The sequence below is a fragment of the Myotis yumanensis genome, unplaced genomic scaffold (genome assembly GCF_028538775.1).
Source record: "Myotis yumanensis isolate MYYU_CA2020_CCGP unplaced genomic scaffold, mMyoYum1.0.hap1 SCAF_1, whole genome shotgun sequence".
NCBI lineage: Eukaryota > Metazoa > Chordata > Mammalia > Chiroptera > Vespertilionidae > Myotis > Myotis yumanensis.
Window position 1 is genome coordinate 93,195,556 of NW_027223752.1, and position 24,671 is coordinate 93,220,226.

The 24,671-nt window shown below is 41.2% G+C and overlaps 1 protein-coding gene across 1 annotated transcript in view; it reads right to left on the reverse strand.

Annotated features, from left to right (window-relative positions):
- Nucleotides 1-1,278: 1,278 nt before the first annotated feature.
- The window catches only part of EGLN3 (egl-9 family hypoxia inducible factor 3), a 33,632-nt gene continuing 10,239 nt past the window's right edge, over nucleotides 1,279-24,671 (reverse strand). The window contains exons 2-5 of the mRNA XM_070427826.1: nucleotides 7,951-8,070; nucleotides 6,096-6,232; nucleotides 4,016-4,089; nucleotides 1,279-3,168 (exon numbers count right to left, since the gene is read on the reverse strand). Coding sequence (XP_070283927.1) covers nucleotides 3,137-3,168; nucleotides 4,016-4,089; nucleotides 6,096-6,232; nucleotides 7,951-8,070 — 363 coding nt within the window. The 3' untranslated portion in view covers nucleotides 1,279-3,136. The remainder of the gene's footprint in view (nucleotides 3,169-4,015; nucleotides 4,090-6,095; nucleotides 6,233-7,950; nucleotides 8,071-24,671) is intronic.

The window sequence follows — 24,671 nt, forward strand, 5'->3', positions numbered from 1 at the left end:
TCAACTATAGCCAGCTTCCCTTTGAAAAATAACTATTTATTTCCATTGTTTTGACAATAGTCTCTAACCAACTAGCTATTCAGTATTCTTGTCATGCCACTCAAAATATTCAAGACTAAAACTGTCAATTTTGTACTATTTTCATTTGAAATAACTTTACTAAGAACATCCCTTATGCTTGTCCTCATAGTTATCAAATATAAAAGTACCTGACATGTCCAAAATCCCATTTTACACAAACTGCTGACCCAGCATGGCATTTCTCATCATTGCTTTCTGAAACACAGGAAATTTGAAGACTGAATGGCCAAAGTAAATTAGGATGGCCCAGCCTCTAAAAAATCTGAGTTATTTAAAGAAGGAAAAACAAAATCATGTCTGAATGGATAACTCATGATTCAGACAGCCTAGCATTTAATTGGTATTAACTACTCTACTGAAGATCTATTTAATGCACTTAGTAAGACCTCTTATAGCCACGAAATTGGATATTTGGTTCAAAATTTAATCTCCTGCCAAGGACTCTGCACTATATAGATGATGTAACACTAAGGTAGGTTCTTAATATTTCATTGCCAAGAATATAAAGGAAATTGATCAGGTTATTTGCCAAATAATATTGCTTTAGCAAGGCTAAGTCCTCCCCTAAGTGGGCTGTCAGTGAAGCTAAATAGCAGACACTATTATAGCTGTGTTTTCCAGGTTAGTCTTCCAGAACTCAAATTCATCCAGGAAAAACTCAGTGCATTAAAAGTTGATTTGATACATAGTTTATTAGTTTATAGGACCTTCGTCTGGAAGGAGTAAGCAAGGCCTAAAAGGTTCGATATTTTGATAAGTCAAAATATTGAGCAAAATGAAAGATCTAAGGCATTTTATTGAAACATGGTATTCCTTCAGAATAGTCTGTCATTCCCATGACATTAGTAATCATGGGGAAAAATCTTAGTTACAATTTTATAGATTATGAATTCCTAAGAAACAACCTTCTTTCTTTCTCTCTTAATGACATTTTTCAAAACTGTTTCAAAGGAGGAATGTGTTCTGCCCTGTCTGAAGCTATTAGTGGAAGTTACCAAAAGGGTATAATCCTTCATTCAGTTTTCAGCTGCGTAGTGGTCAATGACCTGTCCAAATAGGTAAACAAATATGAAATGACACGATGACCAAAGCTTTCTAAAACTCTTAGCCTAGATTTATAAGTCAACAATGAGAGATGTATGTCCAAAAATTCTAGCGAGTCCTTCTTGCCAAAGATGAAGGAAATTAATCAGACCATTGACGTGCGAAGGTAGGAGAACGAGTTTATTCAGAGTCCTGCTGTGCGTCAGGCACTATTTTAGGTGCTGGGAATATATCCCGTTGATTTAAAACATACAAAAATCCCTGTCTTCTTTGTGCTTACACTCTAGAGCAGGGGATCTCAACCTGTGGGTAAAGATCCCTTTGGCGGTCGAACGACCCTTTCACGGGGGTCGCCTAAGACCATCCTGCATATCAGATATTTACATTATGATTCATAACAATAGCAACATTACAGTTATGAAGTAGCAACGAAAATAATTTTATGGTTGGGTCACAACATGAGGAACTGTATTTAAAGAGTCAGAAGGTTGAGAACCACTGCTCTAGAGGAAGGATACAAGATAATAAACACAATAAATAAGAAAATTACATAGTAAGTTTGAAGGTGGTTAGTACCATCAAAAAAAGGAGCAGTTGTGAGAATGAAGACACGTCTTAGCTAGAAATTTTCTAAAACCAGAAAAGAAAAAAAAAATAAGCTTGTTTCTTGCTAAGTCTGTAAATGGCCAAAGAAAATATTCCTGGCCCTTTAAAGTTCATGGGATTTTCAAGCAAATAATTGAATAAGATTTTTAAATTATGAAAATGGAATTGAAAACTAGGAAGAGTGACTTTCATAGAGCAGACACTCGATGCAAAGTCCTTCAAGGGTCAGTGCTTACTGCAGCAGTTCCAGCGAGTCCCATGACTCCCCACACTGCCCACCGCAGTGGGTCTGCAGAGTCCAGTCTGTTGGAAAAGGCAACTCGGGACAGAAACCATGAAAGAACTCAACCAAGCTTTTCAGGACGTTTGTTTTATTTCCATTTCCTTTTTTTAAATACAGCACCCTGTTTCTAAAAATTATTTTATTTTGTTAAAGAAGGGTGAGCTCATTTAAAAGGAAACTGAAGAATGAGAATGTCCACATTTCTAACTCTATCTCGCTCTCAAAACGTTCACGATGCACACACATTTGTTGTATATCTGTAGGCCCAGATCTTTCAACACCAGTATCAGAGGTTGCTGACGCTAAACTACCAGGTACATCTTTCCCCTTTGCTTTAAATTCAAATTCCATTTCAACAAAGCAATCAAACAATTAATGTCTAGATTTTGCCTCTGAGGAACTAGGTTCCCCAAGTAAGAAGTGAAAATAGGAAACACCTGGTTTGCCATTTTTTTTTTATCAGAAAGTCATATGATCAGTAAAATGAGGCAGAACCCAAAAGTCCAGGTTGTAGGACAAGGAAAAAGGAGTATCTACCCACAGGACACTTATAAATGGGTGAATGAGACAGCAGCCCTTTGTAGAGGTAAGAATGTCATTAGGTTGTGATAATTCTCCAGAAACACCAACAGCCCTGGATTAGAAACATCTGGAAATTGTTCAGGTGGCACAGATTCCTGTTTCTTGCTGTCAAAGGCTTCAATGATGCCTCTCTGTGGCACCTGTCACCATTTTTTCTTCGTTGTAAGCCTCCTCCTTTCAAATCAGGAAGTGTACATAAAGTGCAAATAAGATTTATTCCCTCGCCCATGCTTCTGGGCTCCTGTTTGATAGACAGTATTACCAAATCTATCAGTTAAACCGCTGGCAAGAGAGGTCGTCTGCAGGTGTTTTCAGAGTTAGACAATGAGTTCATCTGGCAAAGAGAGTGTCTGAAGATGGATGCAGTCTTGGCAAGAAAACACAAAGTACCATTCGCAAGACAGGGATGTGAATGATGCAAGCAGGAGGGGGTTGCACATCACCAATTCACTGAAGAGGCCTTCTTTGGGTCTCAACTCTTAAAGAGAATTCAGAGACCATTGCTAAAATGAATGAGGCCAGCGGATTCAGAGCACACAGTCAGTCTTCAGTGAGGGCAGACTCTGTTTTCCCTGGATTAGGGACAAAAAAGAAAATGAAGAGGGTAAGGAGTCAGATCCGATGAGTTTAATATCAAAAATGTCATCCAAAAAGCTCTAGTAAATACTTCCCATCTTACAGAACAAAATTGAGCAGAGTGCCTCCTGATAGAGTTTAGCAAAATGTGTTCTCTTAGGTATTTGATAGGCATATAGTCCAAATGGGTCATGAGTTAGGCAATATGCCTTTACTGCAGGATTTCTTAGATTACTTTTTCTTGGTTAATATGCCAATGGCACTGTGACTCTTTAAGAGAGGAATACGATATGTAACATTTCCCATATTGTAGGGCCCAAGAATTTACCTTCTCATAAACCACCTTGGCAAGACTAGCAGGATTAGTGTTTCTGTACAATGTATTTGGGGAAATGCTGCTTTACAGTACTGAGGGGACAGTTCTTAAGTCATATTCAGTTTATATTATATGAGCCCAGTTTCTATATTGGGAGTCACAGTCTCACACCAATAAATGAACCATTCTACTGGGTTCCATCATGTTTCCTTTGCAATGTGACAAAATCATGGACAACATTTAATGTTATGTTGGATGGGTGGACATTAATAATAAAAAGTTAACAATTTCCCATCAATTATAACCTCTCATGCAAAAGTAGGCATTCACAAAGGATGTCCTTTGCATTTTTCTGATTTTCCCAGCAGAGCTAAGGCTAGGGTTTCAAGATTAAGCCCATCAAGATGTCATTATATATAAAGCTAAGGCACAGCTGAGAATGAACAGAGTAGATGAGAATATTTTTTTAAAAATTAAAGTCAAAGATTGACTTGATCAAAAGTCACAGAAAATTATCAAATACATACTAGTTAAATTCCTGAATTTCTTTTTGGCTTCTGCTCTTTCATCAGCATCAAAGTACCAAACAGTCATAGCGTATCTGTGAAAGATAAGCAGATATAAGAAAAGAGATTTAAAATTACTACCAAAAAATAAAAATGCATAGTACAATCCCCCTTCAGAGTCATTTATAAAGCCAACATTTAAAATGTCCCCTATTTTTAGAAATCCATTCCAATTTTAATTTAAAATAAACTTCTCTGGTTTCAATTCTATTTAAATGTAATAAAACGTGTAAGGAATTCCAAGTATGCACCAGGCATCAATGTGGGCAATGGGAGTTCAAATGATCATGTGAATATATCTGCTTCTTCCTCAAGGAACTCAGCCCCTAGAGGGGAGACAGGCAATTAACAAATACTGTAACAGGCTGTGTAATGATCTACACAGAAAGGACTAGAAAGGAATCATCCTGCTAAAGACTGAGAGACCCAACTTGGTGGGGAGAGCACGGAGAAGAGGAGGTGACATCTGAGTGAAGCTTTGAAAAATAACTCATTTAAATGACAAGACACCTAAAACTCTTGGCTGTCTTTCTTTAGTTTTGGACACCGAGGCAAAGATGCAATGGAATAATGATGCCCTCAAGCTTTCTACTGCATTCTCATTAATAAGCTTTATCCCATCTATGGGCTAGACTGGAATAGGAGTTGCTTCATGCATGAGTTTTCAAAGTTTCATTTTATAGCTATTATTAGCTACTCAAATTTCTATAGCACTTGATTTTCTTCAAGGGCTTCCCATCAACGTTCACTAATGTTCCCTATGACTCCAACCATCAAGGGATTGTGGAATAACAAGGGAATTCTGGCACAAACCACAGGGTCCAATTATTGTACCCATTAAACAAGCCACAAGCAGGCTTTGGTGGTAGAATTAGTTACCTGCTCACCTAGGGCACATTCCACTTTGACATTTAATATGTGACCCTGTGTGGGGCTCAGCTCTGTGACTTCTGGTGGGGGACACATAAATCTTAAGAACTTTACTTGTGTGAATTTAATTCAATGAATTTCATTTAATTAGGCTCATTAAGGTTTATCCTTCTACCTATGTTCTCACCCCTTGCCCAGAGCTGCTATTCCCAATTCAAGCTGCAACTCACAGCACTCTAGTACTGCCTGATTTACAGTGTCAACCATAAAACAACAGCAAATGAAAGGCAGAATCCAAAATTAAGATTGTATCAAGAGTTTCTAGATTAATACTAAACAGTACTAAGTTGTTCAGTTACTCTGAAAATCTTCCCATGTATGATCTAAGGACATGATTATTTTAATATTTTACATCCAATTGTTGGGATCTGATCGGAACAGTGAGCCCAAACCAATTTTATGCTAAGAAAATAATTTAAAAAAAGAATATAAGTCAAAACAAATTCCTCTTTCTTTTCACAAGAGTCTTCCTCTGCTTTTAACTGGCAACTCATAAACTCATCCAGAGTTGACCACACAGAATTCCTGGGTGTGAGAGCCAACATTCTCGGGGAGCAGTTCAACATTAGGTTTTTGAAAGGAGTGGGGGAGAAAGGACAGAAGAGACAAACACTCTGGGAAATTTAGAATCCAATATGCTCACCTAATGGAAAACAATTTGTTAATAGTTCAAACCCACGTTAGGTTTTGCATACTAAAGAATTCAAAGTGCCCTAGCCAGTTTGGCTCAGTGGATAGAGCATTGGCCTGTGGACTAAAGGTTCCCGGGTTTGATTCTGGTCAAGGGCACATGCTCAGTTCAGGTTGCAGGCTCAATCCCCAGTGGATGGCATACGGGAGGCAGCCTATCAGTGATTCTCTCTCATCATTGATGTTTCTATATCTCTCTCCCTCTCCCTTCCTCTCTGAAATCAATAAAAGTATTTTTTTTTAAAAAAGAATCCAAAGCTTTCACTTTAAGAAAAATTAAAATGGACTCCAAACAGGTTTGCTATCAGCTTTGGGGTGTGGTTACTCCCTCATCTGCATAGGACACCAGTTTAGAGAATTCTCCAGGAACTGGTGTTTGTACAAGAAACTACTCACGCGGACTCGTGGCCCTGGCTCTTACCTAGTTGCATAGGAAGGCTGGACTTCATGTGGGTTCCTGCGGTCTGACCAGAAGAACAAGAGTCTGTCAAAAATGGGCTCCACATCTGCTACGAATGACTTCCCTTCTGGAAATATCCGCAGGACCCCACCGTGTAGCTAAGGGCCACAAAGAAGGAGGATTATTTTCTGGCCTCATACATCGTTACTTAACAATGATATTGAAGACTTGTTTAAAAACAAAGCCATCTTCCAATCTCCACTCTAAGAATATATGACTCCTACATTTTTACTTCGGCCTCATACTTTGTATTAAAGTTTATTTCAAATTTGGCGAGAGCTATTTCCTTATTGACCTCATGCCAAAGGAAGCCTTCCCACCCCCTACTCATGAAGCCCATGGACACAAAATGGAATTCTACTGGGTTCAATCATACAGATCACCAATATGCGACAGATTTTGACCTACAAAAATACCCCCAGCAATTTCGTATGGTTCAATCTAATATTAACAGCTTCCTAGGATAGTCATCCCACATAATAATCATTCCCCTTCAATTAGAATTTACAGCTTTCCTCTGCTCCTATATGACTTTGTTAGTTGGAAGTGACATGCTTTTTTTCCCTAAACTCTCAGATCGCCTTATCTGTACCTTTTATTACATGTATCTCTCTTTTCATTGAATTACTTTTTCATTTTACGTGTATGCCCAATCTGTCCGACTAGGATAACCAAAGCAGGGTAGAATGCAGGCCTCATACTTCAGCGTTTCCCACAACACAATGCCTGGCACTAGCAGGCACTCCACTATTTGTTGAATGATTTCATATTTCACAATTTATTATCACTGACCTGACAACTTCACTTGCTTGCCAGTAACACCACCTTTCAAGTTTTTAAAGGACAATCAAGGGGTGAATTCTAATCATGTTTCCCAACAGGGAGACGAGATGAGCCTTGCCACTGAGCCACTGTTTCCCAGGTTTGGTTTTTCTGACCCCAGATAAAATGTCCTAGCCCAGCGACAGCCAGCAGCTGCCCTAATGAGCAGGACATGGAGGTGCAGAAGGTACAAAAGCTAAACAAGCTTAAAAAGTTCTGACTTCTCAGACTCCTAAATCATCCTTAACTCTCAGAAGGCATACACATTCCAGACAAATGTTTGTACGTGTGGAACCAGACTTCCTATCTCTTTCTATCTATATGTTCAGAAAAACAAAAATAAACCATAAAGCCTTTGGCATTCCCAAACCGCAGTAAGCCATGGCAGGCAGCCACCAATAAGATGTATCACCCCAAGAGAGGACTGTGTGGGAAGCCTCGCTTGGGAAGGTTTCTATCCCACAGCTCTATTTTTGTGAAATTCTCTCAATGTTGCTGCTAGAAGAGAAAAGTGTACATCTTATTCTGCATTGAGAGTCCCATCAGTTCTGATTACACTAAAAACATCGATCCCTAAAATAACAAATTACCCTCTCTTCATCAAGCACTCCTTCCATATCCTAATAATGACTCTACCTACTCCCGTAACATTAACTTGATATCCGTTATTTTTATCTCAACTTTAGTACCCTGGGGTATGGGAGGGGATTGAAAAAGAAAAGATGCATCTGTGGGAATTATGAACTCCAAACTCTCCTCTAAGTCATCTGCCTTCTTTTCTTTTTTTAAAAAATTTTTTTATTGATTAAGTTATTACATTTGTGTCCTTATCCCCATATTACCCCCCACCCCACCCCCACTCATGCCCTTACCCCCTGTTGTCTGTGTCCATTGGTTAGGCCTATATGCTAGCATGTAAGTCCTTTGGTTGATCTCTCCCCCTTCTTTTCCTTTAGTTTCTAGCCCCACACTCTATTCCCATTATTCCAAGTACCTTAGAATCCCAATTCTTGTTCAGATAGTAGATGCAGGTGATGCAGCGGCCGTCACCGTTGGGGTTGTCTACATGTCGAACATAACCTGTTCCATTTCCTGGGTAGCAAGCCACCATTGCCTACAAAGAAACCCCGAGAAAGATGGTTAACAAAGCTGAGACAATCTTCTCCCACTAGTGAGCAGTTGAGTAACACAGTCTCCTTGGGTACTATGTGACATCGATAGGTGGCTGCTGGCTTCTTAAGTGCACACACAGTACACACATTTGGACTTTCAGCATACAAGATTTAAAGGCCAAGTCATCCCTATGGCTCAGCCCAGTAGAAAGTGGTTCAACAATATTTCCATGGTTGTAGAATGTAACCCATATACATCTCATTAGGATGCCCACCTTTCTTCAATCCATTTTAAAATAGCAGTTTCCCCCCTAGACCCACAAAATCGGAATCACTAGGTATGGAATGTAGGGATTATGCCTGTTTAGCAAGTGCCCCTGATTCACACAGATTTTAGAACTAGGGCTCAAGGTATTTTTATTGCCCTAACTGGTTTGGCTCAGTGGATAGAGCATCGGCCTGCAGATTCAAGAGTCCCAGGTTCGATTCCAGTCAAGGGCATGTACCTTGGTTATAGGCACATACCCAGTAGGGAGTGCGTAGGTGGTTATGGGCACATACCCAGAAGGGAGTGCGTAGGAGGCAGCTGATCGATGTTTCTCTCTCATCAATGTTTCTAACTCTCTATCCTTCTCCCTTTCTCTCTGTAAAAAAATCAATAAAATATATATTTTTTAAAAGATATTTGTATTTATAAATATCTTGGAATAAAGGGTCAGTCTTGCTCAATAAAATGCTTAGGACAAAAGGAAAAGGGAAGGGTCAATGGGAAGCTGTGTCCTATCTTGTTAGCATAGAACCAGTCGGCCTGTTTCCTAGAAAAAGCCACAGACACCCAGCTTATGTTTCTCAATGTTTGTCTTCTTTCTACTGATAATTACCAAATCAGATGATAACCTTAAGTTCTCTTCCTTTTCCCAAGTGCTACCTGTATCAACCAAGTGTGGGAATAAAGCAGAAAGTCATACTAAAAACTTTATTGAAAGTTACTATTAAGTTACTATAAATTCTCCTGAGGATTACTGTTAAGAGGGTAACAAACCTCTAATTGTTCTATGGAGAAATTATAGCAAGGAGTAGAAAAACATAGGCAAAGTGCAAAAAGCTAGTTCTTTTCACAGACACTGACATATTCCTAAAATATTTTATAGAGATGAGATAGATGCAGAGAAGATACTGGAGCTGGCAACATAAGATGAGAAAAGGGATATTTTTCCTGTTTCGGTCACTGATGTATTTTTAGTGCCTAGAACAGTGCCTGATACACAGAAGTGTCTGTTTAAAAGCAGATATAAATAAATGAATGAATTAGTGAATGACTCTTTCCTCCAAAGAGTATGTATGCATTTTACCTGAATCATTATAAATTTCTGTCATTTTTAAAACCTATCTTCCAATATACATATAGCAATCCAGTTCATACTTTCTCTTATAAATGGCAGGATTGTTATATTGCTAAAATAATCTGTTGGATAGAGGCCCAAACTAATGTGCTAGTGCACTCAATGAATCAGTTTCAATGCTGTGGGTGCCAAGTCACTACCAGTGGTAACATGAAGGCATGAACTAGGCATGTAGCTTTAAAGACTTCGCACACATTGCATACTGACTTAATAAAAAACATACCTCTGGGACAATAATAAGACTGAAGGTAACTTGGCTTTATGGTGATCTTAAAGCTTAAATCACCATATCTATCAAACTTTATATCCTTATGCAGCTAGTGATCCCCATGCCCTACCCTTTGAACATCTAAAAGGTCAATGCGGAGAAGCAAGATGGCGGCGATATAGGCAGACGCGTCCCAGGTCTTGTCCCGGAACAAACGGAGTAAGCAGCTGAAACTAATAACACCCACCCCAAATTGGCAAATTTACTCAGCTGGTGAGACGGTTTGCAGCCGGGAAGGGCAGACCTCCCCTGGAAAGGTTAAAAACCAGGGATCTGGGCAGGAAAGTTTGCCAGACCTGAGCCCAGAGGGTCGGAGGGAGACCGCATGGCAGACAGCCGCGTCTCTTGGGACAGACACAGACCCTGACCGGGGTAAGGAGTTCCGCGGGTTTGCTGGCGCCAGGAGATTTGAGATTTGGATTTTGTGATTGCGGAGAACTGAGACTAAAGGGGGCATCCTGAGGAACTGATCAGACCATGCAGTGCCCATAAGAGAGGAGCGTTTCCCAGATCATGCAGTGCTGGTAAGAGAGGAGCGTTTCCCAGACCGCAGATCCAAGCAACAGCAGCCCCCTGATCACCGCAGCCTCCTGATCACCACAGCCTCCTGATCACCACACCCTCTGTCTGTGGAACAGCAGCTGTACATGAAGCCTCCCCCCACCAGCCAGAAGAGCCAACACAGCTGTGAACAACACCCACCAGAGGAGCTGCTGCCAACTGGAAAGCAGCTGCTACCGCAACCGTCTGAGCAGCAACCACAACCCAAGGAGCCCCTGCCACCCAGGGAGCAGCCACTGAACATCTCAACATCTACATACGTCAGCGAGATCAAACATGGGTAGGCAAAGAAACCCCCAAAGGAAAGAAAAGGAGGACTCGCCAGAAAAGCAGCTAAGTGAGACAGAGATATGCAACATGACGGAAAAAGAATTCAGAATAAGGTTCCTAGAGTACATGCACCAGATGTTCAAGAAGCAAGAAGAAACAGATGAAAAACTCAACTACTTATGCAAGAAGCTAGAAGAAACAGATGAAAAAATCAACAACTTAAGTAAGTCCCAAGAAGAAATGAAGAGCGACATAGCTTCAATAAAAAACTCCATTGAAAGTATCAACAGTAGACTGGGAGAAGCGGAGGACCGAATTAGTGAATTAGAAGACAAGGAAGCAAAACACACTCAAACTGTACGGCAAATGGAGAAAAAAATTAAAAGACAGGAGGAGAGCCTAAGGGAGCTTTGGGACAACATGAAACGAAACAACATACGAATAATAGGGGTGCCAGAACAACAGAAAGACGAACATGGATTAGAAAACCTATTCGAAGAAATAATATCAGAAAACTTCCCTGAGGTGGGGAAGAAAAAAGTCACACAAGCCCAGAGAGTCCCAAACAAGGTGAACCCGAAAAGACCCACACCAAGACACATCATAATTACCATGGCAAATGTTCAGGATAAAGAGAGAATCTTACAGGCTGCAAGAGAGAGACGGAAAGTAACATACAAGGGATCTCCCATTAGATTATCAAATGATTTCTCAACAGAAACACATCAGGCCAGAAAAGAATGGACGGAAATCTACAAAGTGATGCAAAGCAAAGGACTGAATCCAAGAATACTCTATCCAGCAAGGCTATCATTCAAAATTGAAGGGGAAATAAGAAGCTTCACAGACAAAAAAGGGCTAAGGGAGTTTATCACCACCAAGCCAGCCATGCAAGAAATGCTAAAGGGACTGGTGTAAAAAGAAGAAATATCAAGCTCAGAAAGAAAACAGCCACACACACACACACAAAAAGAAATGGCTACAAACAAGTACCTTTCAATAATAACTTTAAATGTAAATGGACTAAATGCTCCAACCAAAAGACATCGAGTGGCTGAATGGATAAAAAAACATGACCCATACATCTGCTGTCTACAAGAGACCCACCTCATTAGAAGGGACTCACACAGACTGAAAGTGAAGGGATGGAAAAATATCTTTCACGCAAATGGAAAGGAAAAGAAAGCTGGGGTAGCAATACTTATATCTGACAAAATACATCTCAAAGTGAAGGCCATAACCAGAGATAAGGAAGGCCACTTCATAATACTAAAGGGATCAATACAACAAGAAGATATAACCCTGGTAAACATATATGCACCCAATGCAGGAGCACCCACATACATAAGAAAACTTCTGGAAGATATCAGGGGAGAGATCGACAACGATACAATCATAGTAGAGGACTTTAATACACCACTGACATCACTGGATAAATCCGCTAGACAAAAACTCAGCAAAGAAACAGCAATCCTAAATGACTCACTAGATCAGATGGACTTAATTGACATCTTCAGAACACTTCACCCCACAGCTGCGGAATATACATTCCTCTCAGGTGCTCATGGGACATATTCAAAAATAGACCACATATTGGGTCACAAGCAAAGTCTCCACAAATTCAAGAAGATTGAAATCATAAAAAGCTTCTTCGCAGACCACGATGGCATAATGTTAGAAATAAACTACAATAAAAACAACCCAAAATACTCAAACACTTGGAAGCTGAATAGCATGTTATTAAATATTGATTGGGTTACCGATGACATCAAAGAAGAAATTAAAAACACCCTGGACACTAATGACAATGAAAACACAACAATCCAAAACCTCTGGGACACAATGAAAGCAGTCCTGAGAGGAAAGTTTATAGCTCTACAGGCCTATCTCAAAAAACAAGAAAAAATGGTAGTTAATCATCTAACTCTACAACTCAAAGAATTAGAACGAGAGCAACAAGAAAACCCCAGAGTGAGCAGAAGGAAGGAGATAATAAAGATTAGAGCAGAAATCAATGAAATAGAGACCAAAAAAACAATACAGAAAATCAATGAAACCAAGAGCTGGTTCTTTGAAAGGATAAACAAGATTGACAAACCCCTAGCCAGGCTCACCAAGAAGCAAAGAGAGAGGTCCCAAATAAACCAAATCAGAAATGATAGAGGCGAAATAACAACAGACCCCACAGAAATACAAATGATTGTTAAACAATACTAAGGGCAACTCTACTCCAACAAACTAGACAACCTGGAGGAAATGGACAAATTCCTAGAAAAATACAACATTCCAAAACTCAATCAGGAAGAATCTAAAAACCTCAATAGGCCAATAACTATGGAAGAAATTGAAGCAGTCATCAGAAAGCTTCCAGCAAACAAAAGCCCAGGGCCAGACGGCTTCACAGGGGAGTTCTACCAAACATTCAAGGAAGAACTAAAACCTACCCTCCTCAGACTACTACAAAAAATTCAAGAGGAAGGAACGCTTCCAAGCTCATTCTATGAAGCCAGCATCACCCTAATACCAAAACCAGGTAAAGACATCACAATGAAAGAGAATTACAGGCCAATATCCCTCATGAACATAGATGCCAAAATCCTCAACAAAATCTTAGCAAATCGGATCCAGCAGTACATCAGAAGGATCATACACCATGACCAAGTAGGATTTATCCCAGAGATGCAAGGATGGTACAACATCCGTAAATCAATAAATGTGATACATCACATAAACAAATTGAAAGAAAAAACCACATGGTCATATCAATTGATGCAGAAAAAGCATTCGACAAAATCCAACACCCATTTTTGATAAAAACTCTCAGAAAGGTGGGAATAGAAGGATCATACCTCAACATAATAAAAGCCATATATGACAGGCCCACAGCCAACATCATACTCAATGGACAAAAACTAACACCATTTCCCCTAAGAACAGGAACAAGACAGGGATGCCCACTCTCACCACTCCTGTTCAACATAGTACTGGAAGTATTAGCCATTGCAATTAGGCAAGAAGAAGAAATAAAAGGCATCCAAATTGGAAAAGAGGAAGTAAAACTGTCCTTATTTGCAGATGACATGATATTATACATACAAAACCCTAGAGACTCCATCAAAAAGCTACTAGACTTAATACATGAATTTGGCAATGTAGCAGGATACAAAATTAACCCCAAGAAATCTGAGGCATTTCTATACACCAATAGTGAACCTTCAGAAAGGGAGATCAGAAAAACAATCCCATTTACCATCGCACCAAAAAAATTAAGATACCTAGGAATAAACTTAACTAAAGAGGTTAAAGACCTCTACTCAGAAAACTACAGGACGTTGAAAAAAGAGATAGAGGAAGACATAAACAGATGGAAGAACATACCATGTTCTTGGATTGGTAGAATCAACATCATTAAAATGTCCATACTACCCAAAGCAATCTATACCTTCAACGCACTTCCCATTAAAATACCAATGGCCTTCTTCAAAGATCTAGAACGAACTCTCCAAAACTTCATCTGGAATAAAAAAAGACCCCGAATAGCTGCAACGATCCTGAGAAAGAACAAAGTAGGTGGGATCTCAATGCCAGATATCAAGCTGTATTACAAAGCCACTGTTCTCAAAATTGCCTGGTACTGGCACAAGAACAGACATGTAGATCAGTGGAATAGAATAGAGAGTCCAGAAATTAGCCCGAACCAATATGCTCAATTAATTTTTGACAAAGGAGGCATGAACATACAATGGAGCCAAGATAGTCTCTTCAATAAATGGTGTTGGGAAAATTGGACAGACATATGCAAGAAAATGAAACTAGACCACCAACTTACACCATACACAAGAATAAACTCAAAATGGATAAAGGACTTAAATGTACGACAGGAAACCATAAAAATTCTAGAAGAATACAAAGGCAACAAAATCTCAGACATATGCCAAAACAATTTCTTCACTGATACAGCTCCTAGGGCAGTTGAAACTAAAGAGAAAATGAACAAATGGGACTACATCAAAATAAAAAGCTTCTGCACAGCAAAAGAAACCATCAACAAAACAACAAGAAAACCCACCTCTTGGGAAAACATATTTGCCAACGTCATATCTGATAAGGGCTTAATCTCCAAAATTTATAGGGAACTCATACAACTTAACAAAAAGAAGATAAACAATCCAATCAAAAAATGGGCAAAGGATCTAAATAGACACCTTTCAAAAGAGGACATTCAGAAAGCCAAGAGACATATGAAAACATGCTCAAAGTCACTAATCATCCAAGAGATGCAAATCAAAACAACAATGAGGTACCATCTCACACCTGTCAGAATGGCCATCATCAACAAATCAACAAACGACAAGTGCTGGAGAGGATGTGGAGAAAAAGGAACACTTGTGCACTGCTGGTGGGAATGCAGACTGGTGCAGCCACTATGGAAGGCAGTATGGAGGTTCCTCAAAAAATTGGAAATGGAACTCCCATTTGACCCTGTGATCCCACTTCTAGGAATATATCCCAAGAAACCAGAAACACCAATCAGAAAGGATATATGCACCCAGATGTTCATAGCAGCACAATTCACCATAGCTAAGATCTGGAAACAGCCTAAGTGCCCATCAGTAGATGAATGGATTAGAAAACTGTGGTACATCTACACGATGGAATACTATGCTGCTGTTAAAAAGAAGGAACTCCTACCATTTGCAACATCATGGATGGAACTGGAGAGCATTATGCTAAGTGAAACAAGCCAGTCAATGAAGGAAAAATACCACATGATCTCACTCATTCATGGATAATAAAGACCATTACAAACTTTTGAACAATAATAGATACAGAGGCAGAGCTGTCTCAAACTGATTGTCAAACTGCAGTGGGAAGGCCAGAGAGAGTTGGGGGGCAGGAGGGAGGGGAGTAAGAGATCAACCGAAGGACTTGTATGCATGCATATAAGCATAACTAATGGACATAAGACACTGGGGGGTAAGGGAGGGTAGGGGTTTGTCAAGGGTGGGGGGGAAAAAAGGACACTTATGTAATACCCTTTGTAATACTTTAAGCGAAAAATAAAAAAATAAAAAATAAAAAATAAAAAATAAAAAAAATAAAAGAAAAAAAAATAAATAAAAGGTCAATGCAATGTCATCTTAGAGATAAAGAAGTTAGGCTGTTAGCTTGAACATCTTTCAGAAGGTGAAATTTTGAGGCTACTCCAATCAAGATTTAACAAATGATGGTACCACCAAGCAAAGAATGGCTTGGGAGAAGGTGGCTGGCAGCAAACAGAAACGATGGGCCTCACTGGGGAAGGAGAGATAAATGAACTCACCAATAATGACAAGGGAATTACCCATCCCTGGAAGCAGCTATTAGGATTATAAGAGCCACCACTGAGCCAAAAATGAAAGTCATTTAAGCTACAAATAATTATAAGCTGCATTCCCTACCATCTCAGCATCTCCCCACCATGAAGCCCTGAAAAGAAAAAGTGCTCCATCAATGCTACATAAACTTCTATTCTCAAACAGCTCAACTCCAGGGCAAAGGTCAATAGTCTGGATGCCCTGGAGTTGAGCTGTGAATCTTCACCCTTTCTCCTGGTTCCTGCAGCCACTGTATCAAGTCCAAAACAATGGAAGGAAATCACTGTGGGCCTCAGTGGGCCTGTTGAAACTTCATACAGCCAATTTTATCAGTGTTTTCTGGATAACAGCCATAGGAGATGGGTCTTGGCTTGCACACATTCCTAGCTATTTGCTGGTCTTTGGCACAGTCTAAAACCAGGAGGCTTAGGATGCATTCTAAAGAATCACGTAATTAACGAGTCACTCATTTCTGTGCCAATTTGTGCACGGGGCAGGAACAAACCCCGGAAACTGATTGGGTCAACTGAGCTGCTATCTAAACCTCATCAAGCTAGGGAAAGGATTTAGAGTATGTAAAGGAGGAGAATGCTTCAGACCAACAGAGCTAAAGCACTTTAATTATCATGTGACAAATAGGCCAGCAATGACACTGACACAAATCAGGAAGATGTCTCATTTATTAAAGACTGTGTATTTGTCAAAACTTCCTAACTGGATTAATATTTGAAATGTCAGTGTGATCTACTAACCCATATACTACATAGTCTTATGGTTCTACTAGTGGCCCCGTGCACGAAATTCATACAGGGGGAGGGGGTGGCATCGGGCCTAAACTGGCAGTCAGACAACCCTCTCGCAATCTGGGACCATTGGCTTCTAACCACTCATTTGCCTGCCTGCCTGATGGCCCCAAACTGCCTCTGCCTGCCTGCCTGATCTCGCCCCCAACTACTCTCCCCTCCTGGCTTTGTTGCCCCCAACTGCCCTCCCCTGCTGGCCTGATCTCACCTCCAACTGCCCTCCCCTGCTGGCCTGATCTCACCCCTAACTGCCTCTGCCTGCCTGATTGCTCCTAACTGCCCTCCATGCTGACCTGATCTCACCCCCAATGGCCCTCCCCTGCAGGCCTGATCTTGCCCCCAACTGCCCTGCCAGCCTGGTTGCCCCCAATGCCCTCCCCTGACTGCCTGATGGTTCTATTGTTGGATGTGCACATTAATCCACATATCCCCTTATGCATCCCCATTCCTTCCTCTGATCCCAGTGTGGACCCCCTCCCACCAACCTTAGAGGCCTCTCCACAGCTCTGTAGCCAAAAGAAAATTAGCTGAGGGATGAACCTCTCCCAGGCTCCCAGGCTGGCTCCAGACCAAAGAAATGTACTCTAGACACTGTGGCGGTCACGTTCAGGCAGGAAATGTGTATGTTCTTTGAAGATATACACAGATATATAAACTTTAACAGCCAAATACAAGTAACACAATGTGCTCCCCAAATGCTACAAGCGGAAAAGAAAACAGTTGCTCTATTAGAGTTATTGGTAAGCTGACTTCATAAACAACCAGATCCCATCAATCCCAAAGATAAAGTTGAAAAATGAAAGTCCAGGATTTCCACTCCAATGTCTAAATAGAGTGTTCTTGATTGAAACCAACTACAGCTTGATTCCACGGATAAACCATTTCAAAAATTGGCGCTGGCAACCTCCACTGTCCATTCAGCAATGCTGATCATTTTAGACTCACGGGTGGCAAGGGGGTATATCTGCCCCACCCCAACCTCCAGTTAGGCTCACTAGTTCTCCAATAACAAGCAACAACACAGAATTTTATAGAAATGTATTTTACATCACATATAAGTTTGGAGTCGGATTCAATAGTATGACTTGATCTTGAACAAGTTATAGTAAAGTGGCATTTTATGTAAATTTTAGCTCCACACATTGAAATATTAATCAAGTCTCACTTTATTTGCAAAATTTTTAATAAATGGGAATCAATTTCTTAAATTGTGTCAAAAAATAGCATAACTTCAAAGCTGTCTGGCCGAGTGACCTTTAAACTGGCATCTTGGTCCATTGCCAAATGCTAAGACCCATCTAGCTGCTATGCAGAAATACCGCCAATCTTTGTAAGGGTTTGTTTTGAATTATGAATGGTCTTGAAGACAGCGTACTTTGAATAAAATGCAACCTAAGTACAAAATAACCTGTACGTAACCTCTCAGTTTTCTCATCTGTAAAATGGGTTTATGAGGCTCGAAGGAGATACTCCTTATGCTGCCTAATGTTCGCTATTTTTAAAGCTGATGATATGCATGCTTCTGTTCCCTCAACTGCGGCTTCAGTATGTCTCCTTCAGGGATCTGATCCTACTTAAGGGATTTGTAGCTTCAAATCCAGAGCTGGCAGATTCAAACAGCTTTCAGAGCGTGTGAGTAGCACAAATAATTGAAGCCAATCACGTATATATGTATGTGTCAGAACTCTGGAGTGCATGCTATGCTACCTGCACCACGGAATTTACCTTCCTTTGCAATGAGGGCCCAGTATTACAAAATCCTCACATTCTAGGGTAGCCAGAGACAACCAAACTGGATTTGTGGGTTAACACTCCTGAATATTTTTATCCCAATTTTTAAACTAGGGCCTCAAAAAAATACATCGGGCTATATTTGGAGATCACGGTCTGAGATCTCCTAAGAAATCGAGCCACCCTGCACTAGCTCCTGGGCTGTCCATGGCACCTTCCCCGCTCTCTTCACCAGGTTCAGATGTTTGCTGTTCAAAGGCACAGCCTTGCCCCTCAGTGCCATTCACAGTCCACATGCCTCCTCCACACCCCTTTCCCCTCAAGTCCTTCCCCCGTGTCCACTCTGAACAAAGAGAAGGACCCAGGATCCTTCCCACTCCACCAAAAGGCACTAACTACCTGGAGAATTAGATGTGGAGAGAGTTGAGAAGAAATACACAGGGCTATGCACATGCTTTAGCTTGGAAAAACAGCCAAGCAACTTATCCTAGTAGGGAAAGTAATAGCGGAGGTTTCCTGGCCAGAAGTGGGTATAATTTATATTCGGGTGACAACAGCCTAGGTGACAAACTTGCCAATGTTTCTAGTCAGCTGTGGGTGGAGGTGCCAAAGGCTATATTCCTGGGGCCATTTTTCAGGGTGGTTTGTGTTCAGCACATATTTTATTTTAACACGTACATTTAAAGTGGACAGTATGCAGGGCAGCCCGTGGTTGTACACTTTACGTCCTATATTCATTAAGGCACCTGCTGGGGAAGGGGCCTCATTTGGTAATTCATTGTGGGGAGGTGTTAAGAACTGAAACAAAGGCACTGCATGTGCTGGCAGCTGCTCTAAAACTGAAATTTTCTTAGTTTAATAGAAAACAAAAAATTAAAAAATCTTTGCGTATTCAAAGTGCTAAGTGCAGGCACCACGGGAAAGGCTGGTGTGGGAGAGAAATGGGAAGGGGCATGATCTTCGCAAGTTTTGGTCTGTAACAAACAGAAAAACTAAAGAAGGTGTTGGGAGAGGGCCAGGGTAGAGATCAACCGAGGAACTTATATCCTGATATGCACAGCCCACCGACACAGACAATAAATAGCTTGGTGAAGGCCTGGGAGGGTCAGGTGCAGGGTTGAGGGGGTCAATGGGGGAAAAAAAAACAAAGGGAGCATATGTAATACTTTCAACAATAAATTTAACATAACACTAAAGATAAATTAAGCCAAAATGTCATTTTCCATTCTTTTCCATTTGACTGTGACAAGGAGTGAGGAAAACTCCACAAATCCTCTGCAAGGGCAGTGACTGGAAGGCAGAGGCCTCTCCCCATCCTCCTTGTCCAGGGGTATGTCCTCTTCAAGGACACCTTGTGGGGCCCGTTGTTGCCACTTAAATTAAATTACTTCAGCACAATATTCACAGGGCATCGTCACAAGCTGATGACAACTGTGCAAAGCTTTCTCCGGGAGTTTCAAGGAGATGTCCTTAAACAAAGTTCACATTGCTGCCAGCCACCTCCTTTATGCGAAGTTAAACAAAAACGCGAGCTCTCAATGTGATGACAAACAACTCATAAGCTTCAAAAGTGCCGTACAATTTGTACATATTCATCCTCACTGCATCTAGCTTGGCCTAAAGAAATTAGCAGTAGGCAATGTAGGTACTTCAGAGAAAAAAAGCAGGGAACTTTGTGCAAACTGTCATTAGCTCTCTTGGCATCTTGTTTGTCATCTCTCTTGCTGGTTAAGAGAGGCCTCACTATTTCTTCCTAGTCCCTCTAGTTAAAGATGAATGTAACAAAATGAGGAGGGAATAGGAAATATGCTTTCAGGGGGCAACAACATGAGCTGAGTCCAGTCCCCACATTCCCCTTCCCAACGTTTCAGCATCTGACTAGAAGTTTCCGGAGACTGAGAACACCAGTCAAATACCGGGCAGGTAAGTACAGCAGCCGCTTGACTAGCATCGTTTTGTTTTAACATTGATGAGATAAAATTGGTTTCATTATACATGGTTTTGTTTAAAGTGGCAGAACCTATTGACAACATTGAGGACTTACTGTAATCCTTTCAGCAAACCCCAAGTTACTTACTGAAGTACTTTCTACTCTTCTGTTTCTACACTGAGAACTACTTCTGCCCCCTCATTTGCCCACCTCCACGCCACAAATGCCTTTGAACCCAAATACCCACAACACCGATTGACACGCATAACCTCATCTCCAAGTCAGAACAATCATCACCATGCCCCACTCCTGAATGTTGTTGGAAGGCAGGACCTTCAGTAATTGTGAAAATGAAAAGTAAGACATTACAGCCAGTGGCTCTGGTGAAGTGGGTCTGCCGGCCCCCTGGTCAGGCCAGAGCATCCTGGCAGGGACTGTACCATCTTTACTTGAAGACCTGTCCCCAGGTAGACCTTCTCATCGGTGCCCTTGTTTGACTCTACTGTGAACTGGGTCCTAGATCCAGGGTCATCCACACAACCATAAACAATTGCCAAGACTCTGGAACCTTCTATGTAGTTCTCCTAGCTCAGTGAAAACAGTGCCATGAGACTCTTACATTAAAGAGCTGGGCTCCCACCCCCACCCCTGGAAATGTGCACACATACACGCAGTCACAGAGGGCTCATAGGTCCTTAAAGTCTAACTGCTTTAGATCAAGATTCTATTCCAGGGCTCCTGCACTCTGTGCAGGCACTTAAGTAAATCACCCTTCCCCAAGAAGCCGCTGAAGCGCTCAGAGGCCAGGAATGTGAGAGACTATTGTCATTCCTCCCTGAATTGTGATTAATTCTTCCTCTTGGAGGGGATTCAGCCAGAGCCCTGCAATTAAGCGCAGTAAACAGGCCCGGGAACATCCACCTATCAATGCAGGCTGCTTGGGTTGGGGAAGGCAGCCCTTCCCGTGGCGGCCTGGCTCCCAGCCAGCTGGGTGACGGCTGAGTGACAGGGCTACGTGCGCTTCGTGAGGGTGGCAGCCAGCCCACACCCGAGCACACAGCCCGGGACCAGGGAGGGAACAAGCATAGGAGAGCATCCCCCGTCCCTCCCCCTGCCACTACCACAGTCACCAGAGACATGTTTTGAATAAGGGCTTCCTTGCAATTATGAAATCGGTAAAAGCCAGGCTCAGGGTTAAGGACATTAGCAGGCATTTAACCACATCCATTCTGATACCTTTCCCCAAATCGGAACAGCTGCCATTTCCTGAGGACCCATGGAACCAGGCAGTACTTTAGGTGGTGCTTTACACATCTCACCTCATTTAATTTCCTGGTTACAGCGGTGGGGGAGTGACGGGGGAGGGGCAGGAGTGAGCAGCAGTCATCTGCATGAGTCACTGCTCATTTCTCAGAAGTCATTAACCCTGGAAGTTATATGGACCTAGAAGTTATCTTATTTCTATAGAAAAACAAATTCCTGAGTAATTCTTAAAATACATGGGGATAGGGAGTCAAAATATTTAACTTCCTTTGATGTGAGAAACCGCCCTCTCTGAAAAAGAAAACTGTACCTGTAGCTCTCTAAAGGCTCCAAGTGTAACAGAAAAAAAGGAAGTTTGTGGCTGTCGGAATGTCAGAGTACGGTTGTCTTTAAATTCTCATCTGAAGAAAATCCTGAAATACTTTAGGGAATCGATTATAACTTAAATACAAATGTTAAGACAGGATTTTATTAATGGGTAATCCACCAAAAATATAGTTACCAATCAAAACATGCCCTGAAAAAAGCCTGGAAGCAATAATTTAAAGAGAAATCAGGAAAACACTTTGCCTACAATTCCCAGTGAATTTTAAACTAAACACTAAACACTAAAACTGCTAGAAAAAAATAAAGGCAAAAAACTTTTTAGAAAACCAAATCTTACGTTTACATTTGCATTTCAGCATTTGGAAAAATATTTCTGCTGACTGAAAGAAATGACATACAGCAAATCAGTTAGAATTAGAACTCATGAAATCCAGTAAGCATATTTACTTACCGAACAAACATTTGTGTAGTGCTGTGCTTCCCAAATCTTAACTCATTCGATATTCATGTGGCAGGAACCATTACTGCCTCCACTTTACAGATGAAGAAACTGAGGCAGAAGGAGGTTAGGTAACTTGTCTTTCTGAACCCAGTCAGCCTGGCTGCAGAGTGGGAGGCCTTAATAACCAAATCATATTCTACCAGGGCAGTCTATCTAATGCAGTGGTTCTCAACCTTCTGACCTTTTAAATACAGTTCCTCATGTTGTGACCCAACCATAAAATTATTTTTGTTGCTACTTCATAACTGTAATGTTGCTACTGTTATGAATCATAATGTAAATATCTGATATGCAGGATGGTCTTAGGCAACCCCTGTGAAAGGGTCATTCGACCACCAAAGGGGTCGCGACCCACAGGTTGAGAACCGCTTATCTAATGTCTAACATTAATCAATTCACCCCATTTTTGAGGGAACTAAGATCTTCAGTTCCACTTGAAGTATCTGATTCCCTCTTACCCTGGCCTACCATCATTTCCATAATGATAGAAAATCACAAAACGCAAAAATATGAAAAATGAGTGTGCTTTCAATTGAGTCTATGCACTAAATGCTCGGGGGGTGAGGGTTGGGAGTATAACAAAAGCAAGGATCCTTGCAAAGGAAATTGACTCTGAATCTTGTGGCAAAGCACTAACTAGTTGTCCGAGTTGTCTTTGCTTCGGTTACTCACTGCAGGACGGGCCCGGTCCATCCCACAGTGTACTTTCGTAGCCCCTGCAGGGCCCATTCCTGCTTCACATGCAATTGGTCAAAAGTCAGCTCGAGTCTGAGCCGCAGGCTGCTCTGCCCCTGCCAGGTTGGATGGGAGGAAAGCAGCTCCTCCAGGACCTGTCCTTGTCAGCGCAGGTCCACAGCAGGCAAGCATCTCAGACTTGTTTCAAAGTCAGGAGATAAATTACCAATTAAGAAAAATTTTTCAAGTAAATACAAAATTGTGCCTCCCTTGGGAAGACACGGGATGGGATAAATTTTCCTCACTGGGTGCAACACTTATTTAGGAGACATCTTCGCCCTCAACTACCACGTTAATTAGCATTCACTGAATACAGAACTTGCTAAAATTACATTAATTAGAACACAATGGATACAGACCCACTGTGGCTTTCAGGAAGGGTGAGATCCAGAAAACCTCTCAAGAGTGGTAGAAAGTCAAAAGATCGTCTAAGAGAAATGTGTAAAGTATTTTGGGGAGCAGAAAGGGGACTAGAAATAAAGGCGTGCCTGCCTCTGAGTCTGGGGAGCAGGAATGGTTAATTTAATTGCCCCCTGTTCCTTCAAGATAGATACAAGCCCCATTTTACAAACATAGAGAATGAGAATCAGACACAAAAAGTGGCAAAACCAAGAGTTCTGGAGCGATGCCTCCCCCTAAGAGATAAAAGGTAAACAGTCAGCTGCACTATTAATTTGGAGAACAGGAGGTGGTGGGGAGAGCAGGGAGCAAGGGGAATTCCTAGGGCAGCTTCTGGCACAGGTTCAGCAGTGAGATCCCTCAAGCTGGCAGGAAACATTGCAATTGTAACTCTGTCCAATTTCGGAGGATTACTGTCATGGCAGTCACCCTCCCTGGGGTGTGACTGTTGGTAGAGCCAGCTCTCTTCGGGAATCCAATGAGAGGCACTGAAAGTACCTATTTGCCCTTTCAGATGAAAATTTAGTCTCACTTTTCTTTATTTTTTTTCTTTTTAAAATATGTTTTTATTGATTTCAGAGAATCGGAAGGGAGAGGGAGAAAGAGATAGAAACATAAAAACAATCATTGATCGGCTGCCTCCTGCCCACTCCCTACTGGGGATTGAGCCCACAACCCCCTGACTGGGAATCGAACTGTGACCTCCTGGTTCATGGATAGACACTCAACCTCTGAACCACACCAGCTGGGCTTTTATTTTCTTCTTCTTTTTTTTAGTTAAATAATTGTAAAGTGTACAAAGTTCAACATGTAACAAAGTAAAGATGCCAATGGCTAAATACAAATAAAACAGTATAAAATACAGATATAAAGCCATTATGATGCAAACCATTATCAGACATGACTACATATTCCATCCTATAATCTCATAAATCAAAGCTTTTAACTGTCTGAATTCATATGTGACTGCATTCTTTCCAATATGTGTTCTTTCCTCTTCTAGGAGTTGTTCAATAATGGCAGGTACATTCCCGCCATGAAGTTCACAGTGTTC